This window comes from Aureobasidium subglaciale (genome assembly GCF_000721755.1).
Source record: "Aureobasidium subglaciale EXF-2481 unplaced genomic scaffold scaffold_4, whole genome shotgun sequence".
In the NCBI taxonomy this organism is placed as follows: Eukaryota; Fungi; Ascomycota; class Dothideomycetes; order Dothideales; family Saccotheciaceae; genus Aureobasidium; species Aureobasidium subglaciale.
In genome coordinates this window covers 853,664-876,150 of record NW_013566991.1, presented here as the reverse complement: position 1 = coordinate 876,150, position 22,487 = coordinate 853,664, and the positions used below count along the sequence as shown (strand labels likewise).

General features: G+C 51.4%; 11 protein-coding genes across 11 annotated transcripts; 3 read left to right on the top strand and 8 right to left on the bottom strand.

Moving 5' to 3' along the window:
• Positions 1-2: 2 nt before the first annotated feature.
• Positions 3-2,584, bottom strand: AUEXF2481DRAFT_37545 (uncharacterized protein). Its single transcript, XM_013490892.1, has 4 exons — positions 2,230-2,584; positions 1,373-2,173; positions 1,247-1,319; positions 3-1,193 (listed from the first exon to the last, which is right to left on the bottom strand). Exons 1-4 carry the CDS (start codon positions 2,479-2,481, stop codon positions 208-210), a joined length of 2,112 nt encoding a protein of 703 aa, XP_013346346.1. The 5' UTR covers positions 2,482-2,584; the 3' UTR covers positions 3-207.
• A 173-nt stretch (positions 2,585-2,757) lies between these two features.
• On the bottom strand, positions 2,758-4,429 carry AUEXF2481DRAFT_27312 (uncharacterized protein; the record flags this gene model as incomplete). Its single annotated transcript, XM_013490822.1, has 3 exons — positions 2,758-3,563; positions 3,621-4,315; positions 4,368-4,429. The coding sequence occupies 3 exons, from the start codon at positions 4,427-4,429 to the stop codon at positions 2,758-2,760; spliced, it is 1,563 nt and encodes a 520-aa protein (XP_013346276.1).
• Positions 4,430-4,737: 308 nt separating this feature from the next.
• Positions 4,738-5,778, bottom strand: AUEXF2481DRAFT_2875 (uncharacterized protein; the record flags this gene model as incomplete). The annotated part of the gene is made up of 1 exon (XM_013490729.1): positions 4,738-5,778. One exon carries the CDS (start codon positions 5,776-5,778, stop codon positions 4,738-4,740), a length of 1,041 nt encoding a protein of 346 aa, XP_013346183.1.
• A 134-nt stretch (positions 5,779-5,912) lies between these two features.
• AUEXF2481DRAFT_37543 (uncharacterized protein) lies at positions 5,913-6,841 on the bottom strand. The gene has a single exon (XM_013490891.1). It carries the CDS (start codon positions 6,704-6,706, stop codon positions 6,014-6,016), a length of 693 nt encoding a protein of 230 aa, XP_013346345.1. The 5' UTR covers positions 6,707-6,841; the 3' UTR covers positions 5,913-6,013.
• A 237-nt stretch (positions 6,842-7,078) lies between these two features.
• On the top strand, positions 7,079-8,269 carry AUEXF2481DRAFT_63284 (uncharacterized protein; the record flags this gene model as incomplete). Its single annotated transcript, XM_013490969.1, has 2 exons — positions 7,079-7,181; positions 7,236-8,269. 2 exons carry the CDS (start codon positions 7,079-7,081, stop codon positions 8,267-8,269), a joined length of 1,137 nt encoding a protein of 378 aa, XP_013346423.1.
• A 791-nt stretch (positions 8,270-9,060) lies between these two features.
• AUEXF2481DRAFT_27308 (uncharacterized protein) lies at positions 9,061-12,527 on the bottom strand (the record flags this gene model as incomplete). The annotated part of the gene is made up of 3 exons (XM_013490821.1): positions 9,061-10,202; positions 10,254-11,807; positions 11,861-12,527. 3 exons carry the CDS (start codon positions 12,525-12,527, stop codon positions 9,061-9,063), a joined length of 3,363 nt encoding a protein of 1,120 aa, XP_013346275.1.
• Positions 12,528-13,112: 585 nt separating this feature from the next.
• On the top strand, positions 13,113-14,042 carry AUEXF2481DRAFT_2871 (uncharacterized protein; the record flags this gene model as incomplete). Its single annotated transcript, XM_013490728.1, has 2 exons — positions 13,113-13,192; positions 13,247-14,042. The coding sequence occupies 2 exons, from the start codon at positions 13,113-13,115 to the stop codon at positions 14,040-14,042; spliced, it is 876 nt and encodes a 291-aa protein (XP_013346182.1).
• An 828-nt stretch (positions 14,043-14,870) lies between these two features.
• On the bottom strand, positions 14,871-15,909 carry AUEXF2481DRAFT_2870 (uncharacterized protein; the record flags this gene model as incomplete). Its single annotated transcript, XM_013490727.1, has 2 exons — positions 14,871-15,508; positions 15,564-15,909. 2 exons carry the CDS (start codon positions 15,907-15,909, stop codon positions 14,871-14,873), a joined length of 984 nt encoding a protein of 327 aa, XP_013346181.1.
• A 1,293-nt stretch (positions 15,910-17,202) lies between these two features.
• On the bottom strand, positions 17,203-18,682 carry AUEXF2481DRAFT_559957 (uncharacterized protein). The gene is made up of 2 exons (XM_013491106.1): positions 18,329-18,682; positions 17,203-18,275 (listed from the first exon to the last, which is right to left on the bottom strand). The coding sequence occupies exons 1-2, from the start codon at positions 18,331-18,333 to the stop codon at positions 17,378-17,380; spliced, it is 903 nt and encodes a 300-aa protein (XP_013346560.1). The 5' UTR covers positions 18,334-18,682; the 3' UTR covers positions 17,203-17,377.
• Positions 18,683-18,689: 7 nt separating this feature from the next.
• AUEXF2481DRAFT_37538 (uncharacterized protein) lies at positions 18,690-19,942 on the top strand. The gene has a single exon (XM_013490890.1). It carries the CDS (start codon positions 18,952-18,954, stop codon positions 19,540-19,542), a length of 591 nt encoding a protein of 196 aa, XP_013346344.1. The 5' UTR covers positions 18,690-18,951; the 3' UTR covers positions 19,543-19,942.
• A 506-nt stretch (positions 19,943-20,448) lies between these two features.
• AUEXF2481DRAFT_77853 (uncharacterized protein) lies at positions 20,449-21,900 on the bottom strand. Its single transcript, XM_013491001.1, has 3 exons — positions 21,238-21,900; positions 21,083-21,187; positions 20,449-21,028 (listed from the first exon to the last, which is right to left on the bottom strand). The coding sequence occupies exons 1-3, from the start codon at positions 21,685-21,687 to the stop codon at positions 20,702-20,704; spliced, it is 882 nt and encodes a 293-aa protein (XP_013346455.1). The 5' UTR covers positions 21,688-21,900; the 3' UTR covers positions 20,449-20,701.
• Between the last annotated feature and the right edge of the window lie 587 nt (positions 21,901-22,487).

Here is a 22,487-nt window from a genome sequence, read left to right as displayed (position 1 = left end):
TGAGAAGGAGCCATGATGCGTTTTTCTACATGTCATCTTCGGATAAGCACACAGCACGTCTGACCTGTAGAGAAAAGTTCTCATCTGTCATGCATATTTACATCTCGATCATTACACATCCATGCTATACAATCGACTTGGCCCCCATCTCCACCAGGCCTTCCCTCAACATCATCTATACATCTCTGACTCTTTCTTCCCCTCTCCTTACACCTCCTCCACCCCCCTCGGCAAATCAAACAACTTCCTATAATCCACCTTGACACCCCCCAACAACCCCATGCCCGCCTCTTTACCCCCAAACACGGCCTTGACACCCCCACCATCACCATCGAACCAGAAATCCGCACAGTTCCCCACAATACCTTTTGTAAATGGATTTTCTCTGCGCTGGGCAAGCACTTCTTGAGCGCGGGAGCCATGCAAAGCAGTAGCGACAAAAGTATCAACACCGAGTAAACGCTTCCACTGTGAGAAGCAGGATTCAGGGCCGGGTGTTGTAGTGCGTGTAGATCCTGTTGTGGGGCCACCTCCGGAAGAGCCTATGCTGCCGCCTTCTGCAGATGTTGAGCCTGTGGTGAGGGCTGTGACGAGGGGGCCGGCGTGGTTGTTTCTCATGGCTTCCCATGTCGTCATGGCGCGAGCGATTTGAGTGAGTTGGACGAAGAGGAGCATGATCGTCCAGGTTAATTGTATACTTCCCCATCCATTTACGAGAAGTGTAAAGGGATCCTTGGACCATTGAGCACAGAATTCTGGCTTTAGGACTTCGCAGTGGATAGCTGAGTCTGGTGGTGTGGGTAACAATGCGAGATAGACGAGTGTAAGTCGAACAAGGATCCCAATACCCGTGAGCAGGAAAATAATGTAAAGGACAAAAGCGCGATGGTTGTTGACGCCAACACAATTGTTCAACCAAGGACAATGGTGATCGTGTCGTGCCACGCAGCGATTGCACCGCCTGCAGTGCTTGCTTCTTAGTGGCTTTCTGATCATGCACATTGTGCAGAAATGTTGTTCGTCGAATGCTTTTGCGTCGATGAGCTCTTCAATGGTCGCTTTCTGTTGTCCGCGCGATGCTGAGCGTGGGATGTAGCCAGGGTCCATGAGCATGGCTGTAAAGTAATAGTATGCACAAAGTCCAAATGCAGCGACGAAAAACAGATTGAGGAAGAAATGGCTTGAAAATGTAGCTGTCAAGATTTAGTAAATGCAAAGAGGGAGAAGCGGATCGTGACTTCCTTACTAGGAAGAATGTGGGTTATGTATCTGATACCCACCCATGCAAGAGTCGATGCAAATACTCCGGCTAGAAAAGGCTGTTCGAAACATGTCAGTATCGAGACTGCAGATACAGTCGACATGTACATACTGTTTTATGCATATGCTTCATGTCGCTCGGTGCCCATTTTAGTAACTTTTGTGATGCCAGTTGTAAAAGATACGATGTGATCATGGATATCGGTAGACCGAAATACACAGGCATAGTGGAAAGAATATACAATGTAATCCCAATAACGACAAAGGGCCAGCAAAAGAAGAATCTGTCCAGGAACTTTTTCGAATCCTTGACAAAGGTCAGAGGGAAGTTGCGAGGATTTCCTTCGGGGTCGAAACCAGTGTCTGCGAGAGCGCGATGCCATTGACGTGTCGAGTTCATGTCTTTTGCAGTGACGGCAGGCGTCTTGCCCTCGTTGTTCGCGATGAAGCGATCGGCGCCGTATTCGACGAGCTTCTGTATGCAGTTGTAGCTGCCCTTGACCAGAGCCCAGTGTAGTGCGGTGAAGCCTAACTCATCTCTTGCGTGCACGTCGGCACCCCATTTCAGCAGAACGTCCAGACAGGCCGGGAAACCCTTGTAGGCAGCCCACATGAGACTGGTGTGTCCTTGCGAGTCGGCGATGTCGACGGGTACATCTGCTTGGTGCAGGAGGAGGATGAGCTGGAAGACATTCCCATCTAGAGTCGCCGAGTGCAGTAGGTTGTATCCTTGGTCATCGGTAAGGAGTGGATCGGCGCCTTGTCGGAGCAGAAGGTTTACGACATCAAGGTGGCAGCGCTTAGAAGCCCATAGCACCGGAGTTGCTTCTGCGTCGCCGCCCTTTGCGTTTACATTTGCGCCGGCTTCGATAAGGTAGTGACAGAGAGCATAGTGTCCGTTAATGGCAGCCCACTGTAGTGTCTTGTCAGCGCTCCTCGAGTCTGGCGCATCTAGTCGTCGAGTATTACATGCAAGGCTGTGATGCCCTGAGGATCTGCCGACGTCGCCGATGCCTTCCCCGTGTCAAACAGCTTCTGTATAGATCGTAATTCTCCCAGTCTGGCCAGGGCCATCAAGTCCTCCTGAATTGGGTGGATCGGGGACGAGGGCATATCGTCGAGTTCGAGGTGTCCATTGCCGTTACTCGTAGGGGCGCTTGGTGTCGTGATGGTCGAGGGTCGCTCACGACTCGGCGTCGAGGATCCCTCTTTGCTAGCCATGTCTCGTCTGCGAGGAAATTAAGAGTTATAGTTGCATGTTTGTAGAACAAGGGTCTGAGATGTGCTCGTATTGTAACGCGTGCTTACGCAGCCTTTAATTCTTGTGGCGCAGTTGCTTAATCTAATCTACAGGGCTGTGGCTGTCGTCGGCTCGGGGGTCCTGCTCTGCCCGCATGGCAACATATTCCTTGGCGTCTGACTTGATTGAACGAGCCGCGCCAGACTGGGACCATCTTCGCAACCTTCTTCATGACCCTCCGTCGGCCAATTCCGCTCTCAGGCACGTCTTACAATCTTTGCCAGCGTCAAGTCTCCCCAAAGCTTTTGCTCTGGCAGAACGCCGTCCATGTACTTCTCGGCATAACATTCATCCTCCATGAATCGCTTGAGGGAGACTGAACTCAGACGACCTGTCACGCCGTCTCTCGACCACTCACCGTTGAAGAGTGCAGCCAGTTTGGTCAAGCCATACTTTAGCATCTCGCCTGTGCCAACATTGGGCCCATCGCGCATTGCCTTGTTGCAAATCCGTGCTTCGCTGATGATGACGTCCAGGAGGGCGTCGACCTTCTCTGCTGCATCATTGGTGATCTGTTGAATCTCCGAGAGGATGTCGTTCTGTACGATCTCGAACGCTGGACCAGACAGCTTGAGTATGTCAGAGCCCCGAGGGTATTTGCTTACGATCTTTCCCACGAACGACTTGTTGAACTCCCGCTTGAGACATTCGTTGAACATAGGGATCGCACGCTGCAAGTCGGAACGATTGTCCCAAGGTTGCAAGAATGCCGAGACGAGCAGAGATTGAGCTGTGGAGCCAAGCTGATCCTGGCCCTCAAAGCCAAATGGCGCAACTGGAATGGTTTCTGTGCAGTGTACACCGAACCTCTCCCAGTCGGTGATCGGTTTGAACCAGCCGTATTGCGCCCCGGTCAGATCCACAGCATAAGTCTCTCCAGACTGCAGGCACACGCGAAGAACCTCATGGAGCCAGTCCCTGTTCCATTCGTGGCCCGTGTAACGGGCGTTGCGGGCAGCCCTGACGACTTTGACTTTTATTTCCTTGATGTCTGCGCAGATGCCTATTGTAGATCGAAGTCAGATATCTGGATACTCGTACGATCTTCGCGACCACCTACCTTTGAGTAACCAGGAGCTCACCATGTACATATGACTCAGCGAGTCAGTGCAGTATAGTAGATTGAGGCAAGTATCTGCATCCTGCTTGTCCTTAAAGATGGCGTCTGGAAACTCGCGGTAAAAGCCAAGATCCCTTTTGGTCGGCTCAAGACTGTAGTCACCCTCATGAATTAACAGCTCTCCGTCAACTTCCTCAGCCTTCACCACACAGTTATCAAAAGACTCCCTGCGTACCGCGTACCAAATCTTTTGCAGAAGCCAAGCAGCTCTGAACAACGCCTTCCTCGCCTGCAAGTTTGTGCATTCGATGCGATGCGCAGACCAATGAGTCTTTTGGCACTGTTTGCTGCAATAGCGCACATCGGTTCGGGGAGTGCCATCCATGTTGGGTGCTTGGTGACAGCCGGCACAATGGGCCCTCGCGTTCAACTTGGCACAGTTGGTACATCTCTTGGTTTCGCTGGGAACGATGATTGGTTGCTTGACATTTGATAGCTCATTTGGCTTCCCTGGAGACGTAGGCTCGGAGTGACCACTAGACTTTCTAGTCGAGATTCCGGTGTTGGAGAGATTGTGGGATAGATTGCTGGTCAGATCGTTGGACGCGTTGTCAGAGACACCGTTGGTCATGTTGTTGGAGAGATCGTTGGTGACGTTAGGTGTGGCGGACTGCAGCTCTGCTGCTGGAGCTGGGCTGTAACTTTGATCAACATATATCAAGATCAAGGGGATGGAGGACGACTTACGCATGGTCGGGGTTGACCAAATTGTCCTCTCCAGGAAGAGAGGGTTGCTCGACAATGGCCATTGTATGTGTATGTATATGTATGAAGAAGTACTGTGGGTGTATCGGATGGTTAAGGAAAAGACACAGAGAGTGGTAAGTTGAGACTGCGCTCTATACGATTCGCTCCGCGAAGTCGTGGCGGCGGCGGCGGCGAAGATAAAAAACCAACGAGTGCGAGTGAATCAAGGAAACAAACGCGTCTTGTTAACAAGACCACAACGCAATTCACTTTCGTAGAAGATTCAATCTGTCAGTGCGCTGGTTTACATGTCGATGTTCCTCTTTTGTCTGATCATGGCTTCCATCCTGCAAAGTAGTTCTTGCCCTTTTCATCTCCTCTTCTTATTGGCAGACTTTCGCTTGGCTGCTGGTTCATCCTCAATCACCTCAGCTGTAACGTCATGAACCAATTCTACCTTCTCTCTTCGTAGACTCCAATAGAAAAATGCAACGACAGCGTGACCCAGATCGTAACTTAACGTCTTGACTGCTGGGTGACTGTTCAATGCCTCCAACAGAAGTGAAGACGTATTCTCCCACACATCCAGATCGCCGCTCTTCTGTGCAAAGAATTGGATAGCCATAGTGAAAGTGGCCAAAGGTAGATTCGCCACCTGCTGCAACGTGTTCGATTTCGTGCCTGGAGGCAGACTGCCCAGGCTATTCAATGGAAGCACAAGCGGAAGGATAAGCAATAGACGTGCGGCGAGAATAGTATAGATAAGCCACTCTCCGTCATCAGCATACTCAGACGCCGATCTCAAGCAATAGTTGTACAGCAGTGGGACTGAGTACCAGAAAGGCCAGTATGACAGTAGCTGATCGTTCGAGTTCGCCGAGCGGGGCTTCGTGAATAGCATGATGTAGAAGAGCGATTGGGTGAAAGACGTGGGCAAAATTTCGAGAAGTGCAAAGAAGGCCCAAAGATTGGGTACTTTGCACCTTCGACCTTCGATACCCATGTATATAGCGACCGCGAGAGTAGACCATAAGCCGGATGACGAAAGGAACCACCTAAATTTGTTTGCCACGATAGCTTCACCAAAGCCCTGGAACAGCGAGGATGTGGTGGACCAACGCCACAAGTGCAGAGGTGTCCTGTTGGATCCAATCAAGGCACCTAGAGGTATGGCGTGAAGAGATGTCCATTGTCGGTAAGAAAGGATCAGGACACTGAGCATATGATAGGAAAGCGTAGCAAAGCTGGAGACGGCCAGGATGATGAGGAATTGAGGAATCTTTGGCCGGCCATTTTGTAGGTACGATTGCCTGATGGTTTTCAGCACGACTCCCGTGAAGCCTAAAGCAGCGGCGATATATGCCCAGAAGATCAGAGCTCCTGGATGGTTAGTAGGGACATCCAGATCCATCGCCAAGTATTTCCGATGTCTAGGCCGATGGTTGAATGTTGGAAGCTGGACGCTGAGATTTGCATATTCAGTGATGATGTTAGAATGGACCGTGCCGATCATTTCCCTGCTGGGCATTGCACTCTGCATGTTTCAAGAAGGAAATATATGTTGATTTGATGTAATGGTATACACAAGGAAATCGGACATGATAGAAGGTACAAAAGTATTTTACAGTGAAGGGTCAAGATGAAATCTAACCTCTGGTGGTCTTTCTCTCCTCTACGCGTCTCTTGTACCTGACTTCGGCCTTTCTTCTCTCACCACCATCGATCTTGTGACCACGCTTGATCTCCCAGAGACCCTCCTTTGCGACAATCTTTGCAGCACCAGGCTTCTCCTTGATGGCCTCGACACTGGGACCACCGATGATGTTTGACCTGATAACCTTTGTACCCTGGACGGGCTTGATCTGATCGAGCGATCGTGAAGGCTTGTCCTGACCAGCAGGGACGTTGACAATAATCTTGCGCATACCAGGAGAGCTTGTCAGAGTGGCGGTACCAGAAGCAGCGGGAACCTCGACAATCCTCAGCTCGCCAACGCCATCCTGGACGTCTGTCAGGTCACCACCGATTCCGAACGAGCCTTGGCGGAACTTGTTGCGCCAGTGCAATAAGTAGCGGCGACTACGAGCGGGTTCCACGCCGAGTTCGCGCAACTGTAGTGATGAGAGAGAGAAGAGAGCAGTCCAGTCGGGGATCTTTTGGGCGTGCTGGGACATTTTGCGGCCAATGAGGGTGAGGAAGGTCTGAGCATCTGGGACGAATGGAGTGGGTTTCGGTATGTCCTTTGCGGCGACTTTGGCGTGCAGGCATCGTAGCTGAGTCTGGACGAAGGAGGTTGTGGTAGGCAGAGCCTTGACGGAGATGGACCGCCTGGCGAACATGTTGATTCCGAGTTGGTGATAAGCTCGACTGTGGGAAAGCGCGTTCTCGAGGGCAAAGTCTGACGGTCGGGGAAAGAGCGATGGTCAAGTGGTGGGCGTAGTAGAGCCTCTTTGGCTGATTGAATTGGTCCGAATCGCGCCTGCCAAAAAGTCGGAGTCGCTGTCGCTGCTGCTTGTTGCGAATGGTCCGTGTGCACGGCCCGCAGAGCCGCTCCGCATCATTCAATGTCGCGATGAACCATCATTCACTTTCCACTGTTCCAACTACCCAAGCTCTGCGCATTGGGAGAGGTTGTCAAGATGGGCATGGCACCCGCATCGCCCGCCATGTTCAAGGCTGAGAATGTGGCCACTGTCAAAGCTGCGGAGCAGATGCAGGCGCAAACTCTCCATCCTGCTCAAGCTGCTCCTCCTGCTTCTGCCACAAACATTGCAGAGCAGCTGGACGACCAGGAGCGCCGGAAATATGTCAAGGGTACCCTTCCTCATCTAATCTCTTCTTACCTTCACAACCGCTGACACGTTACAGGCAAGAAACTCGGTTCTGGTCAATACGCCGACGTCTTCTCTGCTCACCTCGTCTCCGATCCTTCCCAACTCGTCGCCATCAAGAAGATCAAGGTCGGCCCCGAAGTCCAGGAATGGGGCATCTCACATGATTCTCTCCGCGAGATTAAGTTCCTCCAGGAGTTGTCACACCCCAACATCATCCGCTTATACTCGGTCTTTTCCACAAAGAACCAGAACCTCAATCTGGTCCTCGAGCAACTACCCCAGGGAGATCTGTTGAAGCTTATTCAGGACGTGGATAATATCAGCTACAGCCCGAGCGACATCAAATCATGGATGGCCATGCTCTGTCGCGCTGTTTGGTTCTGCCACCAGAACTTCGTCCTCCACCGCGATATCAAGCCCAACAACTTGCTGATCGCTGCAAATGGCGAGATCAAACTTGCTGATTTTGGTCTCGCTCGTAGCTTCGCTGATCCTCACACTCCAATGACTTACAACACTATCACCAAGTGGTACCGTCCCCCAGAGCTTTATTACCAGGCAAACTTCTACTCTGGTGCCGTGGACATTTGGTCCGTTGGTTGCGTTTTTGCGGAACTCATCGGTCGTTGGCCATTCTTGTATCAACTACCTGACGGGGATCTGGCCATGATAGGGAAGATCTGTGAGCAAGTCGGTACGCCCACAGAGGACAATTGGCCCGGTGTGAGCAAACTGCGTGGCTACGTACCCGTTGCAAAAGAAGACATCAAACCTGTCAAGAAGCGCGCAGATTGGGAAGCCCAATTTGGTACCGTTGGTCCCGCGGGTGCAGATTTGCTGATGCAAATGCTTGCTCTTGACCCACGCAAACGTCCAACTGGCGCACAGATCCTTGAACATCACTACTGGACCGCTGATCCCCGTCCTACACCACTTCATCAGTTGCCTCGTCAAGGAGGCGGTATGGATGCTATGGGTGAAGATCTCAAGAGACGTGGCGGCGAGCTGCCTAACACTAGGGGTGACAAGGTAGCTCGGAAGATTGACTTTGGCTCTATGAAGGGCTGAGCGATTGTTCTATGTCACATGAACATAACATCCAATCTACAAGAGGGAGAGTCGTCGCACCCAGGATTTCAGTGCGAGAAGCCATCTACCACATTTCATTCCAAGCTACGAGTGGAGCTATGTCAGAGCTTTGGAAGCAATGAAGTCTGCAATCCCAAGGCGACGCTGTCACGCATAACAGCGTCAGCACACAACACCATCAAGAGAGAGGACGACGTCCACCGATCATCCTCGATTGAGCGTCTCGTCGCGAAGGCTGTATCAGCCTGCGGGAAGATCTAAGCCCCTTGCAGCGTGTTTACTGCTTCTTGTCATCAATCCTCCTTGCGTGGCGGCATCAAGTCACAAACTACAATGGTACCTCGGCGATCTCAAGCGGACTCCCCACGGAAGCTCCTGATATCCAGTACAAGTGCGCCTTCTCATCGAATTCTCAACGTGCAGAACAATTGAAGTGACACATTCGTAGCACGATAGACTACACTAAGCTAGGCTAGTCACTTGAAAAAGATAAATTCAACAAAAACTCGGTATTAATTACGTAGGGGCAAAAAACATAGAATATGAAGAAGCATCAGGGTAGTGATATCGAAAACAAAACAATCAAAAGAGAACATTTCCACATCTTGTCCGTCGCCTCAATCTAGTGATGGCCAGAGTCAAACATGACTTTGCCACATCCTTCTGATACCCAAAGACGAGTTCAACGTACGCTGGGTGCGATCGGTACGCTTAGGTGTCTAGCGAACTTGAGCGTAGGGGCTCGATTGCGTTCTTCCAAGACATGCAGACTAGAACTCCTCCTGGAACTTGGTCTCACGAGCAGGGCTCTGAGTCTTTTGCTGTCCAGCGAAAGTTGGAGGAGGAGCAAGAGTCTCGTCAAAGTGGTCGCGTGCCTCTTCAAACTCGTCTTCTTCACCACTGACGGCACTAACGCTACTACGTCCACGACGAGCGGTAGGACGGGTGGTGGGAAGCTGCTCGTCACTGGAGACCGAAGAAATGCTATGGAGATCAGTGTCGTGACGGCGGAAGGACGAGTCGGAAACTGCATCGCTGGTCGCGGGTGCGACTGCGGTGGCGCCGGTGGTTGATGGCTCAGAAGTCGAAAGGGACTTCTTGGCATCAGAGGCAGGGAGGGTGACGGCGGTGGTCTCGGACTGCTGGCTCTTCTCGGCGGGCTTGGACTTGCGGCTGAAGCGGGAGAACAAGCCGCTCATGCCTCTGGACTTACGTCGTTCAAATGGCACAGAGCTTGCGGTCGGATGGGCAGTGGAAGACGTAAGGTCTGCTGACTCGGACTTGGAGGCAGTACCGCCAATCGTCTGGGCGGTGGGAAGGGTGATAGGAATCGGTTCTGCCTCAGGCATGGGCTTGACGCGTACATCATGTGCTTCGGTAACATCATGGGCCTCCGTAATATCATGTGCTTCCGTGACACCGTGTGCTTCCCTGGCCTCATCAATGCTAGAGAGACTGAGGCTGCTACGAGCGCTAGAGGAGCTAGAGCTGACCACGGTGGAGACGTGGCGATCAAGTTCTGGGCGGAGGCCGCTCTGTGTACTGTGGACGGTACCACCAGTAGTTATCTTGTTCATCATGTCTGGAGAGTCGCTCTTCGCGAGGGGCGCGCCATCGATGGTGCTGACAGTCTCTTTGTCAGCAGCAGGAGTGCGGTCAGTGTCAAAGTCCTTGTCCTCGTCATCAACTTTGGTGTGCTCCTCAGTTGTGGCGGCAGTAGTACCACCAGAAGTTGATATTCTCCCGGCAGTGTGAGTAGCGGCAGAGGCCTTTGTAACCTCTTCGGTATCCCTCTTGACTTCCTTGGATCTACGCTTGTCATCTTTGCGAGCTTGCTTCTCTTCGGCCTTGCGGCTCTTCTCGAGCTCTTTCTCGGCCCTTCTAGCAGCCTTGGCTTCAGCCTTCTCTTGATCTACGCGACTGTCAGTATGGTGGTGTTGGGACCAGGCACGATATTACTCACCCTTCAGGCGCTTGCTCTCTGCCTTGACCTCCTTCTCGCGTTCCTTCTCGCTCATCTGAGTGCGTCTTCTTTGTTCTTGGTCAAGACGAAGCTCTTCCTCTCTGGCACGCTTCTTCTCGGCGTCGGCATTGATCTGGTCGAGGGTGGGCTGGAGCCTGCTCTGGGCAATGGCATCGAGCTCCGACTGGTCCATGTATCTTCCACCACCAATGCTGACCTTGCCGAAGTTACGCTGTCTGTTCTCACTATCGGCCGAAGCGCGAGCACGAGCCTTGGCCTCCCACTCCTCCATCTTTGCAGGTGTGACTTGACCTGTCTGTTGGAAGACTTGTTCATCCATGAGGTGCATCTGAGCTTGCACTTTCTTCTCGGCAGCTGCAAGCAGAGCAGCACGGTCTTGGTTTCGCTTCTCGTCTTGCTGAGCGACTGAGTTGTTCAACGAAGACATTTGATGGCGGATTCTGCGGGATCTGAATTCGTCATCAGAAGAATCGTCATCATTCTGGACGGGCTTGGGGTTGCTCTCAGCACGGTTTCTGCCAGGACGACTGCGCAAGGACAAACGCGAACGAGGCGATTGTTGTTCATAGCCGTAGTGAGCGCGGTAACGAGCAGCACCATCAGGGTCCATCTTTGCGAGACGCTCGTTTGCGAGTTTCTGAGCAGCCTCTTGCAAGTGAATGTATTGTACAGCTTGCTGGCGTAGATCAGGCTGAGTCGACGCGGCTGAAGGAACACGGTTGTGTGAGGCGGTAGCAGCGCTGGTACCGAGGCGCGCCTGGACTTCGGCAGCCTCTTCGTCATGTCTCCTCTTCTCGCTCTGGGCGTACATCTGCTTGGCCATTGAAATTGCAGAAGCACGAAGTGCGGCCTGTTTCTTGGCCTCCTCAGTCTCTAGGTCGACTGGAGGTGCGGAACCAAACATCTCGCGAGGCACGTTGCGACCCATGTTCTGAACGCGAGCAGCACGCATGGCGTCAGAATCGATGCGATTGGAATCTTGAGGGCCCTGAGGCTTGGTTAATGGTCTGTGAGCCATAGTAGCAGCGTTGAGAGCATTGTGTGCCGAGTTGGCGGAGTCCGGGTACTTGGGATGCTGAACAGGTGGGTTTCTGACGGATTGAGATTGAGATCTGCCAACAGCACCAGTAGCAGCCATGAGAGCCTTCTTATGACCGTCCTCGGTGTAACCATAGTCGAGCTTGGGACCCAGATTCTTGTTGCGCATAGCAATGTTGGCTGCTGAGTTTCCCTCGGCCGAAGCCTCGGGCTGCCAGAGGTTCAACTTGGGGCCGTCCTTGTGAGCAAGCAAAGCGGCCTTTGAGCCGGCTGCACTCAATTCCGGCTTCCACAAGGGAGCCATCTTGTAATCCTTTGCTGCCATTGCTGCAATGCCAGCGTTCTTTGACGGGTCGGGCTTCCAGTGTTCGAATTGCTTGTGACCAGAGTTTGCCAGGTTTGCGGCCGAGTAGGCAGAATTGGTCGTGTCGATTCCAACAACGGGGTAGCTGGGAAGGTCGCGAGGATTGGCATACTTCAACGAAGTGGCGGCGCCTGAATGTGGTTAGTCTTTTGTTTGAAGCGATAAGGAGCAGAGCGGGACTTACTGCGCGAGGAGAGCTTGTTGTTAGCATCGAGTATGTCGTCCCTCTGCTTTGTGCTCTTGGCAGGCTTAGTGACATAGAGAGCGGCAGTCGAGGCTTGCTCCTGAAGCCTGGTATCGCGATGGGCGGATGGATCCGGGCATGCAATTGCGTGGCTGTCGCTAGTGACAGTGGCAGACTGGGTGGGCTCGGCGTCGGTCAAGGGCAACGGAGCAGGGTCGAAGCTCTTCATGTTGGACTTTGTCTTTGTCTGTGTAGAAGTCGCGGGTGGTGCGAAGTCGTCGTTCTTCGCGTCGGTCTTGTCGCTGCTTCTGGCGTTGGTCTTGTCGCTGAGCTTGGTGTTGGACTCGTCGCTTGTCTTGGTGTCGGACTTGTCGCTGGTCAAGGCAGCCGAGTGATCAGGCTGCTGGACGGTAGTGTCGGTTGGGTAGACGTTTGTCGTCGTCTTGATCGGTGTGGACTCGCTCGTCGTCGCGGAGTCGCTCATGGCGGCGGTCGACTGTTTCGATGTGGGGTCTGATGTGGGAGCAGTGATCTGGGTTTTGGCGGCTTCGATGGGATTGCTCTCGCTCATGGGCGCCTTCTTTTCTTCGATCGGAGTGGCTTCTGGAGTGTGCTGTTCGAGTAGGAATGTCGTGTCACCGGTACTTCGGACTTGCGCAGGTGCCATTGGTGGCTAGGAATGAACGATGTGACGACGGTTAGATGGTAAATGGACAGCCAATATTGCGCCCAAAGAATGCATCCCTCCAAATATCACTACGTCACTTGCGCCGTTGCATCCCGACCTGGGCGCATACGTCAACGAGCATGACCTTGATCCCATTTGTGCCACTCCATTTCCAAGCCTTTGCCTTGCGAGATCTACAGTCTTCTCGTCTTTGGTCAAGCCATACCATCACCATGTGCAGCTTGCCCATGCCATTGCTTGTTGATGACTAGAAATTGTTTGGATCGTGGTCCTTCGCTACCCCAGTGATCGACGTCCAGGGTTTGTAGCCCAAGCTTTGTCCAGAACTTGATTTGGCGGCCCATGCATGTCCTGGCCATCTCATCCCTGCTTGTTAGCACAGTGCCTGTCTCCTTTATAACTTCTCCTAATACTACACAACGTCCGTCTTCTGCTCACAGGTCACGTACATATTCCTGTCAGCACTTCAACTCGAGATCATACAAACCCTTTGCAACGTGCAACCCGACCGTTTCAACATCTTGCGCTGCATCCAATCTGCCCATCGGAGGAGCCAGACAAACCATGGCACACGTCGACAAGTTCGATCATTTGTTGAACTTTCGTGATGTTGGTGCATTCGTCAATGAACTGACAGGCTCAAAGTGAGCTCTTCATACATTTGTCTGTCGTTCATTTTCCATAACAATCTTCTTCAGAAAGCTCAAGCCTGGACTACTATTCCGAAGTGCTAGACCAGACGAGGCTTCAGCTGAAGATCGCAGGCGATTGAAGGACGACTATCAGATCCACACTGTCATTGACCTACGCACAAAGTCTGAGCATATTGTTCAAGCTCACAAGCGCTCCGTGCCTGTGCCCTCTGCTGAACCTGTTGCTCCCTCCAACAATCAAGCCGCTGAACCAGTCAAAATCCCTGGACTGACCTATGCCGAAATCAACTTTAACGGCTCTTCGTACTCGTTCGCGCTTATTCGTCAGTTACGGTACTGGTCCACTACCAAACTCATCGCTCTCATGGCTGCGGGTTACCGAACTCAAGCCATTAGCATCTTGGGCAAAGAGGTCATGTCTGAGCGTGGGCTCGTCGGCCTAGCCTTTGACTCACTGACTCACTGCACTAGCGAAGTTCTCGCAGTTTTTCGTGTTTTGGCAGACCGAAATAACTATCCCGTTGTAGTCCATTGCACACAAGGCAAGGACCGCACTGGCCTGAGCATTTTGCTTGTCCTTCTGTTGCTCCATGTGGATACGGCAGCCATTAACGCCGACTACATGCGAACTCAAAAAGAACTTGTCTCCGAGCGCGAGGCGAGGATTGTGGAGATAAGAAGCATTGGTATGCCTGACTCCTTTGCCGACTGTGATCCCCAATGGGTGGAAAGCGTGGTTGCTCACATCAGCGAAAAATATGGCTCCATCGAGGAGTATTTACTGCATTGTGGCGTCACAAAAGAGATGCAAGACGATGTCAGACGGATCCTATTGGAATAGCGAGACACCCAAGCTATGACTCAGGCTCTCGCCATGTACCCTTGTCCATGGAACGTTATGTACTTCTTATTTATCTACAGGCTGGCCTTGCCGGCCGACACTACCGTTTATTCCAAGTCATGTGTGATGTCCGGGGTACCCTGCCCATCGAGTGTCATACCGATTTACACAGCACACCATGGGATAAAGAGATGTACTACTTTGACCACATTATCGGCCATCTGTTCGTTGAGACAGGCTTGATCTCAGGTATCAATGAGGGGAGAAAGCGAACAAAGGCCTGACTATCTTCTCGACCACGAGGAAGGCTGGCCACGATGAAGACTTGGAAACAGTGCTAATTCCGAGGATCAATGTAAAATGTTTCGAATGTTGTGCAGTGTCCTGAGCAAAACTTCTTTATGATCTATGCCAGAATACTATAAGCCAATCCCTTTGAGCATCTTCAAGCAGGTGGTTGTCGACAAAGACGTGTTCGAAATCATATAGTGCCAAGAAAGCGTAGCGTCGTTTGGCGCTCTTCACCACGCACAAGCAAAATTTGGGAAGGCTTCAAAAGTCGGTCTCTTGCAAGATATCATGATATCATTCCACAAAGTAGCGGCAACCAAGAACGAGGCCAGACAAGACCAAAAAATGAGGTCGTACCCGGGATCGAACTGGGATTACCGGAATCAGAATCCGAGGTGCTAACCATTACACTATACAACCTGTTTGTTGGAAGGGCTTCGGTAGATAAGCATATATAATTTTGAAAACGGGCCGACTACTTGCTCATCTCTGATCTGTCTACCAGCGCGCTTCCGCTCCGGGATCATACCACGAGCTTCAGATGTTCGAAAGGACACCCGGAGAGATCTCTTCCAGCCTGGCACTCAACTCTGCCCAAACCTTTTCCTGTGTCCTCTTGCCTTCCTCACTTCTGACAAACTTCGATGGCTCCTCAACCTTGCAGTCGCTCATGTATTGACCATGAGTATCGTGGGAAGCCAGTGCTGCGGCGACAAGCGTTCTACTACCCACTTCGGTGGTCCTGGCCAGAATCTTGAGCATGATCTGGAAGGCGATACCATCCATCTCGCGAGAAAGTTCGCTATAGCAGAAGCCTGGGTTCATGGTGTTGATGGTGACTGGGTATGATGACGAGGTCTTTTCGACCAGAGCGCGAGTAGCAAGGACATCTAAGAGTTTGCTGACGGGGTATCTGATGCCCATTTGAGAGAGATCGGGCGATGCGAGAGCGTCGAAGATGGAATCACTCTCTGAAATCTTCTTTCTCTCGGGTATGTCTGTCCAGTGATGAACCTCGGACGCGACGATTGTGAGTCGAGGTTGGATGTTGTGTTTCTGCGATGATCGCTTCAATGCTGGCAGGACAAGAAGGGCCAATAGGAAGGTCGAGATCACGTTTACAGTGACTGTGGACTCCATGCCTTCGAACAGCTGAAATTTCTCTGTGCTGATACCTGTGATTTCGTTAGTCTGGTGAACCTCTTATCCGTGAGATACTGTCAACCATACCGGCATTTTCAATGATAGCATCGATGCGAGGCAGAGTATCGACCTTCTTCGCAAACTCCTTGACACTCTCGAACGAAGACAGGTCTAACGACCAAACCTCAGCTACTCCAGTCCTTTTGGTACTCTGTTCGATATCCTTGACTGCAGCTTCACCTTTCTCCGCATTTCTGCATGCAAGAATGACTTTGTCTGCACCAAGGCGGACTAGGTGGCGGGATGCCTCAAGTCCGAGTCCAACATTCGCTCCAGTGACAATGAATACCTGACCCTTGCAGGATTGCTCAGGGTATGTAGGAGTGACGAAGAATTGCGAGTAGAAGAATCTCAGGAACGATGTGTAGTCCATGTTGACGTGGCTGGAGTTATAGCTAGCTCAGAGGGGCTTGATGATGGAGCACAACTGTTTGTGACTTTGTGATGGTGAGAGTTGATGGTTTGACAGGCGAGGGACTTTAGCACTGATATACCTTCTCTCCCCGGAAACACCTCACGGTCGTATGTTCAACCGTTTCTTTGTAGCCTCCTTGCGGGATCCAGTCTCATACCTGCAAGCTCCGAGTCGGCGGACATAAGCTTGGGATTGCTCCGGATCCCGATAAAGTGGCCCCCACTCGCTCGAGTACCCTCATGATGTCTGGAGAACTTGAATCCATGACTTTACATTGTTCCTAGTCCCAGATGGCTCTCGGTAGTCGTGATATTGCAGGTATGCTGTAACCAACGAACCTCATAGGGTTTCGACACGTCGCGTGCTGCTACGAAGACCACGATGGCTAGGGGTCGTCATACCTCGGCTTGAGCTCTGATTCCATTCTTGGCGTGGGTAATGTGCACCTTCGATCGGCCACATGGTTGCTCCGTTCATCACTGCATCGCTTCCTCAAGTCCTGGAAAGATCTGGGCTCAGACATGCAAGAGTCGACCAATCGTCCATACGGTCTGCTGAGCAATCTTGCACACCCCAAGTATCGATCAGAACCAAGTCAGAAAGCCATCGGATCTACAGCGGTCGCAATAGTCCAGTACTGCGACTGGGCCTCGATCCTTGATCATCAAGGGTCTCTCTTTTTGGGCAGGCCAGAGTTCGCATCTTTGTCCTGTCGATTTCGCCGTATGACATTCGAGGTAATAGCGCTTGACCGGATGTCCACACTTTAATGATTTGACTAGTTCGAATGTGCACATCGCTGGCTCATGTTCGTATTCACGGCGCGAGTGATAGGCTCAAGGGAGTTGATAAACAATTCTTGTTCTGTAAAACTGCTGCTTTATGAAGATTGACTGGTGTTGAGAAGATATTTAGTATGTCTACTGTTCTCAGATAACGACAGGGGCCTTATTCTCCTATCTCACCACGCTGGCATGGTGTGATTCGCCCATGCATCTTGGATGAATTCGCCTTGACGCGTAGCCACGAATGGCCAGGACAACGACAAATAATCCTATGAAGGATGTCTCTACGCATCGAACCCTCGGAAAAGCCCTATATCCAAACTCTCGGTATGCTCACCAACGTGCATGAGTGCATGAATGGTGGCCCACGACTCAGTGTGAAATAGAAAGTCATGTATGCGTCCAAGACGTGTTCTTTCCTACAAGGAGACCCTCACACCTGCCAACCTCTCATGCCTGTTCATGAGCCTATTTCGCTACGAGACATGGTCGGAGATGTGGCATAATGTTAGGGCATGCTTTCTCTGTACTGAGGCCCGACTCCAGCTGCTTGATGAATCATAGCACATTAGTCGATACATGCATGCTACCTGATATATATCTCCACTCTTTCGGAAAACGTACATCCAGGCGCAATGGAGTCAGTCATACGTGCTTAGCGTCATGAGCTCGGTGTATCGCACTCCGAGCAGTTCTCTCAGTTGACTAGACGAGCTCGTTGTGTCCTCCCAATCCTCGAGAGAGCGGAGTGCTGCCGTCGCTGAGCGAGCCTTCTTGTTCCACGCTGCAAGCTTCTCCGCAAAGTCCGATCCTTGCTTCGTGACTACCATGATCTCGGCATATCCACGATCGGTGATATGAGTGCAGTCCGTATATGCGTCTAATTGTGAATGTAGATGGTGTCGACGTGCTTTGGAGGCCCTGACACGATACGCATGATCCACAGGACTGCGGAGAAATATGTTCAGATCTCTACAGTGAGCACAGCCACACCTTACCGGATTCCTCGACCAGTTGATTTGTGCAGGTTCTGAACCAACAAATCTATCGACGTAGTTCGAGAGGCGTGTTTGAAATAGCATCTTGTAGTAGAAATCGAGTTCATCTTTCTCTTCATGCAAGCGGATGATTATGCCCTTAAGTGAGGGCAGAATGGTGCTATCGAAGTCTTGCGGATCCATGGAATCTGTTTGTGCTGCAACGTTGGCCACGAGTCTGGAAGCACATTCGGGGAGAACCAGATCTCTGCAATGTGACAGGACCTTCAGTAGCAATTGACCATCAAGCGCAGGCTTGCGAATGATCTGCTGTGTACGGTCCGTGTATCTATTGTAAGTCCAGACTGGTCGCACCTGGGGAGGTTGGGATTTGCGAAGAGCTAGATTGGTAACCACGGTGTAAATCAAAAGCTTGTAGGTCGACAGTAGATCTTCGCTCAGCGGCTCTGGCGTTTCCAGTAGCTCGGACAAGAAGGTCATCATGAAGATCGTTTTCTCTGGATCTACGTTCTGCAATTGGCGTTGGATGTTGGGCATTGTTCTGAAACGACGCATTTAGTCCTGAGGCAAGTTTTTGATATGTGTGCTAGATACCTCATGTATCACGTCCGAAGTGATATTGTCAAGATAAGCGCGAAGATCATCTCTCAAGTCTCCAGAGAACATCTCGATCTCCTCTGCCAAACGATCATCTATGTGAGTGGGCATGACTGCTAACAGGTCGGTCGCATTGTCACAATTGTGTTGGAGGGATATAGAATGTGCGAAGGTTCAGGTTGACGTGTTTTGACGCGTTCGTGGAGAAAGCTACACGCCCAAGTTTCTCATGAAGCATATAGCATGCATGCCTGTCCGATGTGCTTCTCAATAGCCGATGGTAGTCAGACTCTGCATATTCACTGCTCATAAAGACTGATTAGATTCCACCCTACGTAAGATCATATCAGTGGGTGTAGAAGAAATGGTGATACTGTCGGAGATTCAAACGCTCTGAGATCCAGGCCGGTTTTGGTGACGTAGCCACGCGATTTGGCAGTCAAGTCGTCACATCACACTTGTCGAGACTGCCATGTTCCTTCCTGCTTCGAGCAAAGAACCCATCGAGAAGCACCAAATCGCTACTCAATTGATCTCACTATACATTCATAGTCTCGTCCCATCATCTCATTAAGAACTGATCTATCTCGAAGCTTACCGCTGCTGTCGAATCCAAGACGATGTCGATCAAGACCACCAAACCACTCACAACGAACGACGGCAAGAATGAGAGGGTCGCTTACGGACCTGCAGTATGGTACACAGAAGATGACAAGTATCTTTTTACCTACGGTCATGAGTTACAACTGCCAGAAGCTCGACTCCAAAATTGGTATCCAGCGTCGTTCACGGACCCTAAAGACACGAATACACGTTTTCAGACCATGGAGCACTACATCATGTACAGCAAAGCCATGTGCTTCAACGACGAGGAGACGGCCAAGAAGATCCTCGTAGCAGCCACGCCCAAGGAGGCCCAAGCACTTGGCCGACAGGTCAAGAACTTTGATGGCAAGAAGTGGCGTGAGATTGTGCCTGAGGTAGCAGAAACCGGGAACTGGTTGAAGTTCTCCCAAGTCGCCGAGTGCCGAGATGCGTTGTTGGCGACCGGAAACAGAATATTGGCAGAGTCGAACCCTGAGGATCGGAATTGGGGAATCGGATTTCGTGGAGACGAAGCGGCTGGACGGGAGAGTGAATGGGGCACGAACTTGCTCGGTAACGCGCAGATGAAGGTCAGAGATAGACTCACGAAAGGGGAAACGCTGTAGGTAGCCTTTTGCTTCTGCTAGACTCATGAAATGCTGATGTTACGCGAACTCTGCCTTGTCGTATGCATAAGTTCACTGCCTCTATGCCGCACGATAAAGGCAGATCATCAATCGAGCGATTCGAAGGTGTAATCATGTGCCGGCCTGGGATGGTATTCCTTGACAATTGATGAGACGACGAACTTCGGTGGACATTGCTGCGACCCTGAAGAGTATTACACGTGATAGGCTTCAGTACAAGGAAAGGTTCAACATCTCAACAGACCTCACAGCGGGGAAATCCTTCAGCATGCCCGAGTAACACGACCTCGTGCATGGCTTTTGACGCATGTGGTACAAAGTTCAACCAGGACAAAGGCTTTCCGTCGAATTTAACCGCCCGTACACGAGCCATGAACCGCGTAGCGATTCCCAACAGAGAGGGCGGCCTTCAGTTTAGCGATAACTGCCCTAGAGACAGCCGCCTTACCAACACCTTCACTGTTTGTGGAGGATGAAGGAGTTTTAGGGCTCCGTCTCAATTAGCCTATATTTCTCAATGTCGTTCTGATTACCAGTACTGCGCTAGTGACATTGACACACCGTCCGGACGTCCGAGCCGGAATGAGTCAAGTGATTAAAGAGTGCGCTTCGAGGCCCCAGGATAACAGCATTCCACAATTGAATTGTCCAGTCAACAGAAGGGCAATATGGAAGCGCGCGGAGAGAGGCTGACAAGGCTGAGATACAAGACATGGCCAAGGGACTCTGCCTGCGGGGACGCGAATGTGGAGGTTCTGTGGCGTGACTAGGAATGCCAATATAGACATACACATCTTGTGTGCACGCGCATGCATAGCAGTCCCTATCAATAGTTCATTGCAGGATCTAACGGTTCACTCACGAGATCTTCAGCTAAGTAGAGGTGTACATGTTTGGAATGACGATTTGATTGATTCGAGTATTAAACGGTTGAATCGAAATGGTGTGAGAAAATTGTGAAACAGATCGTTCTGTTGAAAGGCTCCCTCAATCCTTCGTGAAGCCTTCGTAAAACCTGGGTATCCTGCAAAAGTAATAACAAAACATACGAAAAGTAGTCATCCTGAATCCAAGACCATGCAACCGTTACTGCGGACAGGATCTCGAACTTGCATAACAATGTTCGTTAGGTTATCGTTTAAACCTCCTGAGCAGCACGTGCATCCGAGTTGTCAACCTTCTCGCGTCTTTCACGGCCCTTGTCGGACCATGGGAAGTGGGCGACGGGAATGATGAAGAAGGAGTTGCTGCTGTCGGCGATACCAGCCAGAGCGTTGTACCAGGCAGCGAATGCGGCAAGCATACCGAAAGCACCACCAGCTCTGAGACAGGCAGTGTTTCCGTGCTGAAGGTATGAGATACCAAGCATGAGGAAGGCAAGATCCAGCGTGAAGAAGAGGAAGAAGAACGCAACAGTGGATCGCAGCGTGCAGATGAGGAGGATAAAGGTGAAGATGAACCAGCCCTAGCGTGAAGTCAGTCACACGTACCGATGATCGCAAGGAGACCATTTGCTTACCATCAGATAGAAGCCAAAGACGTCATCAAACTGAGTGCCCTCGTATGCGCTGACAATCTCGAAGCCTCCAGGGGTCAAAATAATGGCTGTTCCGATCCAGAATCCCTGAAGGGCGTTAGTTCAGGACTCTTGTAGAGGGCAAGGGGTGTACTTACGCCATACGACGAGAGAGCAGTAGCACCGAAGGTGTTACCCACTGCCATCTCCCACATACCGGCGAGAAGCTGGACAAGACCACCGTATGCGAAGGCAGCACCAACAACGATGTTGGGCTCAGCGATACCACGAGTACCAAGGTTGATCAGAGACAGGACGAATGTAGTCAGGGCGAAAGCACTGAGGCCGAGAGGTGCAGGGTTGGCGAACTTGCGGTCGGCGATGGGCTTGTAGAGACCAGGCTGGAATTCACCACCAAAGGCAGGAAGGCGGACCGACTCGCCAGTGTTGATGTGTGCCAGAGGGTTGCCGCCATAGTCGTAGGGCTTGCGCTGCTTGATGGGACCGAGGTTTGGGGTTGCGTGGTCGTAGCCATTGACACCATTGACACCGTTGGTTTCCTTCTCCATGCCGGCGTTGATAGCGTTCTGCTCCTGAGCAGTGGACATTGTGTACTGGTGTTGAGTTGTAGAGATAGATGGGTGGAGGTCTTGAAATGTGGGTAAAAGGATACCAAAGTCGTAGAGATGTAGATCGAGTCCAGACACTTGGATCGAGCTGGAAGAAGAGAGACTGGAAGATGAATGCGGAGAGATAGAAAAAATCGAACGCAAAGGGGGCCGCTACGCTACATAATATATTCGGTACCTGCTAGCTTCATGACGATTGTTTATGGGGATGTGGGGGAAGAGCCGTGCTCCGCGTGGAGTTTATTTAGCTCAAGTGCTAGTGTGGGAGGTGCTTGTGCTGATTTGATAATAGAGCCGTTGTCATGTTTCCCGGCACAATTGCTTTGTCAACCACCCTGAGATCGAATGGTTCGATTCCTGATCTATCTTCGCAAATTGTTCTTGGGCTTCCTTGGTATGACATCGAGTCGACACACTCGAAGACTGCCTTCCTGCTTTCGTCAGTCAGAAGGATTGAATTGTGTGTCCGACAAGCCGCCGTCTCGCTGAGTTTTGCATACCCTGCATGAGCCATGCCCTTGGGTATCGTAAACTCATGGGCATGCGTTCGCTCCACGACGCCGACGTGGAGCGCTCGAAACGGATTGCATATGTCTTGGGAACGTTGCCAACGATGTCAGCCCAGGCGACGATCTGGATACCCGCGGCAACATACCTCCCCGCGTGATGCTTTTTGGTTCCCTTTGCCCTTCGTTTTCAGTTACGATGTGCGGTATCGCCAGAGCTTGTCTCCTTTGCCGCTGACTGTACATATGGATGACAGATGTCTCGAGGCTGGC